Source organism: Indicator indicator, chromosome 16 (assembly GCF_027791375.1).
Source record: "Indicator indicator isolate 239-I01 chromosome 16, UM_Iind_1.1, whole genome shotgun sequence".
NCBI classification, from domain to species: domain Eukaryota; kingdom Metazoa; phylum Chordata; class Aves; order Piciformes; family Indicatoridae; genus Indicator; species Indicator indicator.
In genome coordinates, this window is record NC_072025.1 from 14,094,113 (window position 1) to 14,106,477 (window position 12,365).

The 12,365-nt window shown below is 54.2% G+C and overlaps 1 protein-coding gene across 1 annotated transcript in view; it reads left to right on the top strand.

Annotated features, from left to right (window-relative positions):
* Window positions 1-2,751: 2,751 nt before the first annotated feature.
* ADAMTS7 (ADAM metallopeptidase with thrombospondin type 1 motif 7) overlaps window positions 2,752-12,365 on the top strand; it is a 51,546-nt gene continuing 41,932 nt past the window's right edge. Inside the window, exons 1-9 of the mRNA XM_054387733.1 lie at window positions 2,752-3,214; window positions 3,473-3,579; window positions 3,688-3,765; window positions 4,152-4,266; window positions 4,317-4,669; window positions 6,307-6,478; window positions 9,195-9,391; window positions 10,525-10,608; window positions 11,707-11,831. Coding sequence (XP_054243708.1) covers window positions 2,752-3,214; window positions 3,473-3,579; window positions 3,688-3,765; window positions 4,152-4,266; window positions 4,317-4,669; window positions 6,307-6,478; window positions 9,195-9,391; window positions 10,525-10,608; window positions 11,707-11,831 — 1,694 coding nt within the window. The remainder of the gene's footprint in view (window positions 3,215-3,472; window positions 3,580-3,687; window positions 3,766-4,151; window positions 4,267-4,316; window positions 4,670-6,306; window positions 6,479-9,194; window positions 9,392-10,524; window positions 10,609-11,706; window positions 11,832-12,365) is intronic.

Genomic DNA, 12,365 nt, shown 5'->3' on the forward strand with positions numbered 1-12,365 from the left:
GCTACTTGATGTTTATATGAGAAACTAAGAACTTGGTGCTGCCTCCAATGTAAATAAAGAACACATGGAGCAATATTTATTTAAATCCTACTTTGGGCCAACCCTAAAATCTGTGAGTTGAGGCTCCTGCTAGAATGGTCTGTTGTAAAGTGTCCCCAGAGCTACATTTTGCAAGGTTTTCTGTCAGGGTTTTGTGTTTCTCTGTTGTTTCTTTCAGCTGGGAAGGCTCAGCTGTCAGAAGATGTCTATGAAAAGCAGGTGGAGATGTCTTCCTGTAACCTTGTCAGTTCTTTTGTGCCAGGTGAAGGAAACAAGGACAGAACTAGAGACATCTTTTTCTTCCCCACTCTTTACTCTTCAATAAACCACTGCAAGTTGTCGTTTCAGTAAATGCAATGAGAACTTCAGTTCAACGTCACAGAATCAGAGAATGCTAAGGGTTGGAAGGGACCTTGAAAGATCATCCAGTCCAACCCCCCTGCCAGAGCAGGATCACCTAGAGCAGGGCACAGGGGAATGCATCCAGGTGGAGTTTGAATGTCTCCAGAGAAGGAGACTCCACAACCTCTCTGGGCAGCCTGCTCCAGGGCTCCAGCACCTTCACAGTGAAAAGTTTTTCCTTGGGTCCACATGGAACCACCTCTGCTCCAGCTTGCACCACTGCCCCTTGTCCTATCATTGGACATCACTGAGCAGAGCCTGGCTCTGTTCTCCTGACACTCACCCTTCACATCTTTATCAACATGAATGAGGTCACCCCTCTTTTCCAAGCTAAAGAACCTCAGCTCCTTCAGCCTTTCCTCAGCAGGGAGATGTTCTACTGCCTTCAGCATCTTTGAGCCTCTGTCCTGGACTCTATTTTCATTTTATAATGAAATATAAAGTGACTTTGTTTCCATTAAGTAGAAGCAATCTGGATGATTTTTTTGTCTGTGTTTTCTATTTTTGTTGTTGTTGGGTTGTTTGGGTTTTTTTTTTTTTTTTTTTTTTTGTCTGTGTTTCCTATCTTTTCCTTTTTTTTTTCCATTCAAAAGGGAAAGAACCAAAGCAAAGGATTTAAAAATTGTTCATTTCTGGAGAGAAGGAAGTGAGAAGAGCTGGAAGTGTTATCCCATGAGGGGGATGTTGGGGAAAGATCACAGAATCACAGATTGGTTTGGGTGGGAAGGGACCTTTCAAGATCATCCAGTCCAACCTCTGCAGTCAGCAGGAACATCTGCAACCAGAGCAGGTTGCTCAGAGCCCCAAATCAACCTGACCTGGAATGGCTCCAGGGATGAGGCAGCTCCCACCTCTCTGGGCAAGCTGGGCCAGGCTCTCACCACCCTCAGGGTCAAACATTTCTCCTTTCTCTCCAGTCTAAATCTCCCTCTTTGAGATGAAACCATCATCCCTTGTCCTGTCACAACAACAGGCCCTGCTCAAAAGCCTGCCCACAGCTTTCTTATGAATCCTTCAAGTATTCAGAGGTCTCCCTGGAGCCTTCTCCTCTCCAGGTTGAACAGCCCCAACTCTCTCATCCTGTCTCCATAGGAGAGGTGCTCCAGCCCTGTGATCATCACCATGACTTCTTCTGGACCCGCTCCACGCATTCAGAAGCTTTCAAAAAAACCCTGTGCTCCAATTCCTTCTTTATATTTTCCTTCCTTCCTTCCTAAAATCAAAGGTTTTTTTCTATCTCAAAGGGCAGCCTGGCACATCCACCAGCAGCCAAACCCCAGCTGTAGCCCAGGTCCTGGCCTGGTGCTGTCACAGAGGGTGGCTGAGAGCACGTGGGCTGCTGGCATGGGTGAGGGTAACCACAGCTCAAAGGTTGTTATTATTTACTGTTCATCTTTGCCTTTTTTTTTTTTTTTCGGAGCTCTTTAATGATGATCCAAGATGTAAATACATGGGGGCAAAGATAATGTTCTTTATCAGAAGTCCAGGTTACCCTGGTTTAAAGCTGCCATTAGACCCTGGGGAGTTGAGTCTTTATCTTCTGATTACACGTTTTACCTTTTTTTGGTGTTTAGAAGAAACTTTCTCAGAAAAGTTTCATCCTGTTTCAAACTGTTGCCATCAAACAGCTGCATCCCATCCCATCTTACAACTTCACTGCAAAATCAGCAGCAGATCTTGGAGCAGTCCCTTGAGCACCCTGAGGTGCTGGAGATGGTCTGGAGCAGAAGTTTTGAGAGGAGCAGCTGAGGGACCTGGGGTTGTTCAGCCTGGAGAAAAAGAGACAGAAGGGAGACCTTCTGGCTCTCTACAACTGTCTGAAAAGAGGCTGGAGCCAGGTGGGTGTTGGTCTCTTCTCCCAGGAACAAGCAGAAGGACAAAAGGAAATGGTCTCAAGATGCTCCAGGGGAGGTTTAGGTTGGATATGAGAAGAAACTCCTTCACTGAAAGGGTTCTTAAAGCCTGTCCCAGGCTGCCCAGGGCAGTGGTTGAATCCCCATCCCTGGAGGGGTTTCAAAGCCATGGAGATGTGGTACCGAGGGCGATGGTCTAGTGGTGACCTGGCAGTGCTGGGTTAATGGTCTGGATGATCTGATAGGTCTCTTCCAAGCCAAACGATTCCCTGATTCTCTAACTCCAACTTCCCACAGCATTATTTCAATGACATGATGCTACCCACATTTTGCATTTCCCACCTGTTTTCTCCTCAAAACTCAATTAACCTCAAGATGCAGCTGTGGAACCCCCTTTCTTGGGCCCGGCCAGTGTCAGCAAAGCTCCAAATTCCACTTGTTTCCACTAAAATTTGCTATGGGCGCCGAGGCAGGGGAAACACCGCACGGGAGCCGCCAGGGGGCGCCCTCGGGACGCAGAGGCGACGGGAGGGGCGCTCTGTTCGACCACGCCCCCTCCCCTGCACCACGCCCACTGCAGCGATTAACTCCGCCCATTGCCATAATGCCACGCCTACCGCCGCGGTTGGCCCCGCCCCCGTTTGCCGCTCGCCGCTCGTCGCCCGCCGCCACCGGCCGCGTCGAGCCGCCAGCTGCCCGCACCCATGCCGGTCCCAGCCCCGGCCGGCCTCCTGCGCCTCGCCGCCGCCGTGTTGGTGCTGGTCACGGGCGTGCAGGCGGGCGGAGGAACCGCGCCGACAGGTCCGCGGAGAGAAGAAGAGGGCGGTCTGGGCGGGATGGATGCGGGAGGCGCGGGGATGTCCGCGGCTCGTTCTGCGGGAACCGGAGTCGGGCAGCAAGGTGCTTGACCCGCCGCTTCTGTGGGCTGGGCAGGGCAGGGCATTGAACCCTGGCTCCCCTTGACTGCTTCCCGCGCCCCCGACTGCTCCCGGCGCCCTCGGACTGCTCCCGGCTTCTATCGATCCCTCCGAACGCCTCCGGTTCCCCCTGGATTGCTCCCGGCTTTCCCGTTTCTCCCGACTACTCTCGGCTCCCCGCGGCTCCTTCCTTGTCCCCCTAACTGCTCCCAGTCTCTCCGGTTGCTCCTGGCTCTCCCCGGTTTTCTCGACTGTCCCTAGCTCCCCGCGGCTCTTCTCGGTTCGCCCTAACTGCTCCCGACCCCCCCGTCCGCCTCCGGTTCCCCCCGATTCTCCCGAGTGCTCCCGGCTCCCCGCGGCTCCTCCCGGTTACCCCTAACACTTCCTGGCTCCTCCCGGTCCCCCTCGTTGCTCCCGGCTCCTCCAACTGCTCCTGGGTCCACCCGGTCCCCCTAGTTCCTTCTGCCTGCCTCCAGTTCCCCTCGTATTTCCCCGCGGTTTTCCCGGTTTCCCCGAGTGCCTTCAAGTCCCACCGGTTCCTCCGGCTGCCCTCGGTTCCCCCGTAGCCGAGGAACTCCGGGGTGCTCATTCCCTATGGGGTGCTTGCCGCCAGAGTCGGCTTCCAAACATCATCTCAAAACTGGGATTGGGGATTTTTGTGGGGGATGGTGTTTTGGGAGGCTTCTTTTGTTTTGTTTTGATTTTCACGGCAGCTGGAGATGGGGAAACTGGGACCAGTCCCTGGCAGAGCTCCGGAGCTTCCCACTGCCATCCCTCCCCACCCAACCTCTCACAACCTTAATTCTCTCCCATCCCCGACCCCACCAAGTGCAAGAGAGTCCCCATGCTCCCCATGGCTGTGGGGTTCCTGCCCTTCCCTGCTCCACACTGTGCACCAGTTACCAGATCCAATTGGAATCTGGGTTCCTGACCCCACCAGTTACCGGATCCAACTGGAATTTGGGTACTTGACCTCACCAGTTACCGGATCCAGATGGAATCTGGGTACCTGATCCCCCCAGGCTCCCTTGGGAGTTCAGCCTCCAGCCAAAGAGGTAGGAGAGGAGATGAACCCTAAGGTAACACTGAACCCCTGTCCTCCCAGAGCCTGCTCCACCGCCCTCCAGCAGCGACATCGTCCATCCCATCAAGGTTGACGAGAGCGGATCCTTCCTGTCCTACGACTTGTCCCACCGAGCCCTTCACCGGAGGTCTCCTTCCTCCAGGAGCAAGCTCCTTGCCTTCTATCAGCTGCATTACAAAGGCCAACCCCTGAAATTCAACCTGAGCCTCAACAGCCACCTCCTGGCCCCTGGCTTCGTCAGCGAGAGGCGCTTCGGGGGCATCGCCAGCGCCAAGATCCGCACGCACGCCCACAACTCCTGCCACATGATCGGGGAGGTCCACAGCCAGGTGCAGGCAGGAGGTCTGGCTGCTCTCAGCACCTGTGATGGGCTGGTAAGTAGGGAGATCCTTCATCCCCAAAGACGTGGGACAAAGTGTGGGGAACCCTTTTTTTCTGCTGCCGCAGCGAAACTCCTTCCGACAGCTGCAGCAGCAGGGATCTCACCACGTGGGTTTGGTGTAGCCATGGAGGAGCTGACTGTAGATTTCCCAGGAATTCCAGTGGTTTGGGAACTTTCTGGGGTTGTGTTTACTTGTTTGGGTCCAGATTCCCAAAGAGCAACTCTCCTGTCACAGTGCAACCATGTAGGATTATGAGAAATCATAGACCTGCAGAATCACAGAATGGTTTGGGTTGGAAGGGACCTTGAAGATCATCAAGTCCCACATCCCTGCCGTGGGCAGGGATACCTCCTGCTAGACCTGGTTGGCAGTTCCAGAATTACATGAACTCAATTTTCATAGAATCCCAGACTGGTTTAGGTGGGAGGGGACCTTAAAGACTATCCAGTTCCAACCCCCTGCCATGGGCAGGGACACCTCCTACTAGAGCAGGTTGCTTAATACCTCATCCAACCTGACCTTGAGCACTTCCAGGCTTTGAGCCTTCACAGCTTCTCTGGACTACCTGTTCCAGTGTCTCACCACCTTCATGGGGAAGAATTTCCTCCTAATGTCTCATCTAAATCCAGCTTCTTCCAGTTTGAAGCTATTACTCCTCATCCTCTCACTGCATGCCTCTGGAAAATGTCCCTCTCCAGAGAGGGGGGGACTTCCTGGACCTCCTCCTCTTCCCTTGAGATTTTCTGGTCTTTGACCACAGGAAGTCTGTAGCTTGATGGTTCTCAGCTTGGGCAGTGCAAAAGGGCAGAAGCCACTGGCTGTGTTTCTGAGGCTGTCCTTAGGAAAACACCTCTGTTTGTGCTGCTCCTGCTGAAGACATCCATCCTGCACTATGGGCAAAGCCCTCCTTTGGGGCTGTCTGCCTGGACTTCCACAGCAACTCCAGGAAGGTCAGAGAGAGGAGGGATGAGCCCAGAGGAAGGAGGGCAGCCAGGTTGTATGTCTGCCCATTGCTGGTGTGCTCTGGTTCCCTGGAGAAGGGCTTGCTCTGGTTCCCTGGAGAGGGTCTTACTCTAGTTCTCTGGAGAGGATCTTGCTCTAGTTCTCTGGAGAGGATCTTGCTCTGGTTCCCTGGAGGGGGGGCTTGTTCTGGTTCCCTGGAGGGGGCTTGCTCTGATTCCCTGGAGAAGGGCTTGCTCTGGTTCCCTGGAGAGGGGCTTGCTCTGATTCCCTGGAGAGGATCTTGCTCTGGTTCCCTGGAGGGGGGCTTGCTCTGGTTCCCTGGAGAGGGGCTTGCTCTGGTTCCCTGGAGAAGGTGTTTCTCCCTCTCAGCACCCCTGCAGTCCCTGAACTCCTCACTATCAGACACCTCCAGGGTTCACTCTGAATCTGCACTTTGTGATAGGATCTCTTTAGCTTTAGGCTTTCTTAATGATCACTCCATGCTGGCTCCTTCTCTTTGCTCAGGGACTTTGGAGCTCAAAACATGCCCCAGACCAGTTTCTTTACAGCAGACCCATTTCTTCCTGGAAAATGTTACAACCCCCCTCCCATTCCCAGGTTCTTCAGCATGAGGCTGTGCTGGATGCAGGTGGCTTCCTGGTGACAACTTTGTCTCTCCTTGCCAGAAAGGTGTGTTTCAGCTCATGGATGAGGACTATTTCATTGAACCAGTGTCCACCAGCTTCCAAGAGCATGGAGCACCACAGCCCCATAGGATCTACAAGCGCCAGGCTCCTGAGCATGGAGCAGAGCAAGGCAGGAGGCCACCAGCTCCAGGGGAAGCCTGTGGTGTGCAAGGTATGGTCCCCTTATAGGCTTTGATGTCTACTCTGTGGGTATAGCATGGCCTGTGTGTAGTGCATGTAGATCTCTGCTGCTATCTGGGCTACTAAAGTGGATGAGATGTCTTGGGGAGTCTGCAGGACTTAAATCCCTGAAGCCTTTCATTCTGTACTGGTGAGTTGCTGGTTTCCTTGCAAAGCACCCCACAGCCAGATGGTGCTGGCCTGGTAAGTGCTGTGTAGCTTCTGTCAATAGTCTTGGTGTCCTGGGAGTGCTGGTGGGCAGTGAGGTCACCATGAGCCAGCAATGTGCCCTCATGGCCAAGGAGGCAAATGGTCTCCTGGGGGGCATGAAGAAGAAGGTGGAGGGAGGATCTCCTTCCCCTCTGCCCTGCTTAGGCCATAGCTGGAGTTCTGAATCCAGCTCTGGTTGTCCCAGTTCAAGAGACAAGAAGCTACTGGAGAGAGTGCTGGGAAGATGCTGAGGGCTTGAAGCATCTCTGTGAGGAGGAAAGGCTGAGAGCCCTGGGGCTGTTGAGTCTGGAGAAGAGCAGCCCCAGAGGGGAGCAAGAGCTAAAGGGTGGGGGGCAAGAGGCTGGGGCCAGACTCTTGTCAGTAGTGGTGCCCAGTGACAGCACAAGGGGCAATGGGCAGAGGCTGGAACCCAGGAGGTTCCATCTGAAGAGGAGGAGAGTGTTCTTTGTTGTGAGGGTGCTGGAGCCCTGGAGCAGGCTGCCCAGAGAGGTTGTGAAGTCTCCTTCTCTGGAGCGGTTCCAAACTCAGGTGGCCGTTGTGATCCTGGGCAAGCTGCTGTGGGTGCCCTGCTTTAGGAGGGAGGTTGGAGTGGGTGATCTCCAGAGGTCCCTTCCAACCCCCACCACACTGGGAGTCAGGCAGTCCCTGGTGCAGCTGGTGTGTACAGCTGGGTAGGGTTTGAGAGGAGTCTCCATGGGACAGTGCCACATGAGCCCTCCCTGGGATCCTGGAAGCTCTCCCCAACCTTCTTCTCCACAGTACCGTCACATCCTGGCTGGAAGCTTGCCTGCCAAGGACACACTGGAGACAAGCTGCAGGGAAGCTGCTGTGATGAAGCTGTCCCAGTGCTATCAGCAACTCGTCAGATTATCTGGATAGCTGGGATTTTTCTGGCTGGGGGATAAATTCTCTTTCACAGCTCACATAGGGGACAGTCCGTCAAACGTCCATTGTTAAGCCAGCAAGGCTGAGCCCTCAGAAACTGGTCATAAAAGCAATTCCCAGTGTGTGGGATGGGGTTTGTAAAGCCTCTACCCAGCTTGGGGCTGACCCTGACCTCGCTCTTGGAGCAGTGTCAGAGGAAAAGCCTCTGCGTGAGAATTCCCAGTTGCTGGAGTGCGTGAGGAGCATCCCAGCCCTCCTCCAGCTCCTGTCCCTTGCCAGCCCAGTGAAGGTCCCCCTTGTATCTTCCTGGGAAGGAGCAGAGCTCAGCCTCTGTGTGGCTGAGGAGATCTCTGTGAAGTCCTGCAACGTCTCAGGCTTGCCCAGGGCACTGATGATCTTCTGGATTTGGTTGAAGACATCAGTCCAGCTTCAGGAGCACAGAGTTGCCCTGCTGGGGAGCTGCTCCTCCCTGCACAGTACAGATTTGTGATGGTCATCAGAGGCACTGAGCCTCCAGGGTTGGTTCCATGGTTGATAACCATGAGCCAGCAATGTGCTCTCGTGGCCAAGAAGGGCAATGGTCTCCTGCAGGGCATGAAGAAGAGTGTGACCAGCAGGTCAAGGGAGGTTCTCTTCCATCTCTGCCCCACTGAGGCCACAGCTGGAGTCCTGGGTCCAGTTCTGGGCTCTCCAGTTCAAGAGAGACAGGGAACTACTGGAGAGAGTCCAGTGGAGGGTCTAAAGATGCTTGGAGCATCTCTGTGAGGAGGAAAGGCTGAAAGCCCTGGGCTGTTGAGCCTGGAGAAGAGCAGCCCCAGAGGGGATCTGCTCAGTGCTCAGCAAGAGATAAAGGGTGGGGGGCAAGAGGATGGGGCCAGACTCTTGTCAGTGGGACAAGAGTCCAGGGACAGGACAAGGGGCAATGAGCACAAACTGGAACCCAGGAGGCTCCATGTGACCATGAGGAGAAAATTCTTTGTTGTGAGGATGCTGGAGCCCTGGAGCAGGCTGCCCAGAGAGGTTGTGGAGTCTCCTTCTCTGGAGAGCTTCCAAACCCCCCTGGCCATTGTGATCCTGGGCAAGCTGCTGTGGGTGCCCTGCTTTAGCAGGAGGGGGTTGGACTGGGTAATCTCCAGAGGTTTCTTCACATCCACCATGCTGGGATTCTGGGATTCTTGGTGGTACATGCTCAAGCATCTCTGCAAGGTTGTCTATAAATTAATTTGTCATTTCAAACCCCAAGGACTCTGCTCTGGGAGGCTCTGTGCTCCTCAAGGAGCGTTGCAAACCCTTTTCCAGTCAAAGGAATCACTTCAAAGAATTTGTTTATTTGGTTTCCTACCATGCCTCAAACTGAGGTCAAAGACCTCATCCCCTAGGGACTTTTTGGAGCAACCAGCACAGCAAAATCCACATAGGTTATGGGTCCCAGTCTGGAGCCTCCTCAACAGCAGAAGGCTGTTTCTTTGAACTGCAGAAGAAGATGTTTAACCAAAATTGCAGACATGGTATGAAAGAAAACCAAACCTCTTTTTTTTTTTTCTTTTTTTTTTTTTTCCTTTCCCTTTCCCCCCACCTCTTTGATCCCTCAGAATCTCAGGAGGACCTGGAGAGGGCTGAGAAGCGGAGGGAGAGATGGGAGCAGAAGCAGCACAGGAAGAGGAGAATCAAGCAGCGCTCCATCAGCAAGGAGAAGTGGGTGGAGACCCTGGTGGTGGCAGACACCAAGATGCTCGAGTACCACGGCAGCCAGAACATCGAGAAGTACGTGCTGACCGTCATGAACATGGTGAGTCCTGCTCCTCTGCCCTGCTCAGCCACCCTGGGGACCTGCCTGGGACCCATACAGGCCACTGGGCTTGCCAGGGCTCATCCCTGCTGGGACCTCGGCAAGCCTCTCACCGGACAGGCTGTTCCCACCACCCACACCTTGGTGTCTCTGCGTGGCTCTGTTTGCCCTGGGAGGATGGATTAGGGTCAGCAAGCTTGAGGCCAAAACCTCCATGCATGCAGCTCAGAGCTCAGCCTGCACAGTTTCACCTTCCCTGTGGGGTTCCAGGGCTCTTCCCTTCTCCTTCCCACCATGGGGATGGATCATGTGGCCTCCCGGGGAGATACTCCCAGGGCAGAGATGCTTCAGGGAAGAAGGGAGGTGGTGGGTGATGCCTACAGCCATGCCACCACCACTGTGGCTCTCCCCAGGCAGGTGTGCAGGCAGCTTGGGCATGGCTGAAGGTGGAAACACCCTGAAGCCTGCAGGAGGGCCACCCACCATCCTCTGTGTGATAAGGAAACCTCCTGGTAGGAGGAGAAACCTGCAGGGAGCTGGAGCTTTGGCTCAGACTCCCTTGGGCTGTACCCACAGAGGGAACTGCCATCTGAGCCAATGCCAGCACTAGCCTGGGCAGCAGGAGGCACCTGAGTGGCTTTCCTGGTAAATGGGAAGGAGCAGCAGATATTGGTGTTCTCCACTGGGAATCTGGATGGGCTTTGCTGGTGCCATGAAACAAGCAGAGAGCTGGACAGTCTGAGTTGGTTTAGTCTCTTCACTCTGCTGTGCTGAGGGCTTTGACGGCCAGAGAAGAGGGTGGGCAGAGGACCTCATGGAAATCTCTGGATTTCTGGAGGTTGAAGGCATCCAGAGATCACAGGCTTCCTTTGAGTTGTTAAATACATCTATCAGGAGAGAGCAGAGGGCTTCCCCAGGGCATTTCTGGTCGGGTTTCAAGGTGCTACACAGATCCTGCCAAGTTCCAACTGGTTTAGACTCTTTAGTCCAGGTCTGCATCTGGCATTTCATTTGGGGGACTTCCCTGAGATGTTGTCAACACGGCTCAGAAGCTTCCCCTCAAGCTCACCTGCCCCTCCAGATAGGGGAGATCTGTATTTTGGCTTCATTTCCTTGGCTCTTGTGTGTTGCAGGTGGCAGGGCTGTTCCACCATGCCAGCATTGGCAACCCCATCAACATCGCCATCGTGCGCCTCATCCTGCTGGAGGACGAGGAGGTAAGAGGAAAACACTGGGAGGAAAACATCAGAAGGAAAACACAGTGACTCATCCTCCCCTGCTGGCAGCCAGACTGGGATAGACTGGGAGCTGGCCTTGAAAGCCCAGAAGCTCTCCCTTGTGCTGGCTTCATGGCCTGGATGATTCCGTGTAAGATAAATGTGCCCCGTGCCAAGGTTCCTTCTGCGTGGGCTGCAGCCCTGGTGAGGTCAGGGGGATGCCATGGTGAGGGGGATGCCATAGTCACAAGGATGGCATGGCCACAGGAGCTGCAGACTCTGAGTTTGACAACAATTTATGAAAACTCAGCGTCGCTGCCAACAGCAGAGGGCTGTGAGTCACTCCTTGGTGGTGCTCCCAGCTGCAGTGGTGCCTCTCAAGGGGCTCGATGCAGATCCAGCAGGCTCCCCATCTGTGGCCTTCACTAGCTGTGTCCTTCACCATCAGCCAGGATGAGCTATTTTCTTCACCCCCATCACCAGCTGATTGAATGTTTTGATTGAACCACAGATGAAAAGAAAGCAGAGAAGGGCTGTGTCCACCCAGCCTGCAACCAGTCAATATGGAGTGATTCCATCTGCCACAGCAATGACCCTAAGGCTGCTGGAAGCCCTCTGCTGTGAGGCCAGGCTGAGAGAGTTGGGGATGTTCAGCCTGGAGAAGAGAAGGCTCCAGGGAGACCTTCTGGTGGCCTTTCAGTGCTCAAAGGGGCTGATCAGAAAGGTGGGGACAGACTTTTGAGCAGAGCCTGTTGTGACAGGACAAGGGGTGATGGCTTGAACTAAAAGAGATTCAGACTGGAAACGAAGGGAGAAATGTTTGACCCTGAGGGTGGTGAGTGCCTGACCCAGGCTGTCCAGAGAGGTGGGAGGTGTCCCATTGCAGGTCAGGTTGTTTTGGGCTCTGAGCAACCTGCTCTAGTTGCAGCTGTCCCTGCTGACTGCAGGGGGTTGGACTGCATGAGCTTTAAAGGTCCCTTCCAACCTGTTCTATGACTCCACTCTGACATGTCTGAGACCAGCTCCCTCCCCACTGTGTCTGAAGATCCCAGCAGATCCAGCAGCAATGTGGCATCAGACTTCTCATTGTGTTGGCAGGAGGATCTGAAAATCTCCCACCACGCAGACAACACCTTGAAAAGCTTTTGCAAGTGGCAGAAGAGCATCAATGTTAAAGGAGACTCTCACCCTCTTCATCACGATGTCGCGGTCCTGCTCACCAGGTACTCTGTCCCTGTGGCCATTTCATGCTGCAGATGCTACCCTGGCAGCTGGGAGCACATCTGCTGGCTGCTGGCAGTGGGGCAACCAGGGGAACATCTCAGTGGGAGCTGATGAAATCTTCCTGTCCATGCCTGAGCCCTGCATGGGCACCTGCCCATGAGATGTGTAACATGAAATCTGGAGATAGTCTGGTCCCAGTGCACCACAGCTGGAAGGGACCACTGGAGATCATCCACTCCAACCCCCCCTGGCAAGGCAGGCTCACCTAGAGAAGGTCACACAGGAACATGTCCAGCCAGGTTTGGAGTGTCCCTGGAGATGGAGTCTCTACCACCTCTCTGGGCAGCCTGGCTGGAACTGGTCTCAAATCTCAAGCTTAAACCTGGAAACAGCTCCTAGTCAGAAGTTCCCAACCCAGGTTTTCCCCATGGCCCTTTTGCCAAGCCCCAGGATGGTTGGATCCTCCCAGCAGATGTACACAAGGATTAACTCCCCTTCTTCCCTTGGAAGCTTAATGCTTGGGATTGGCAGAG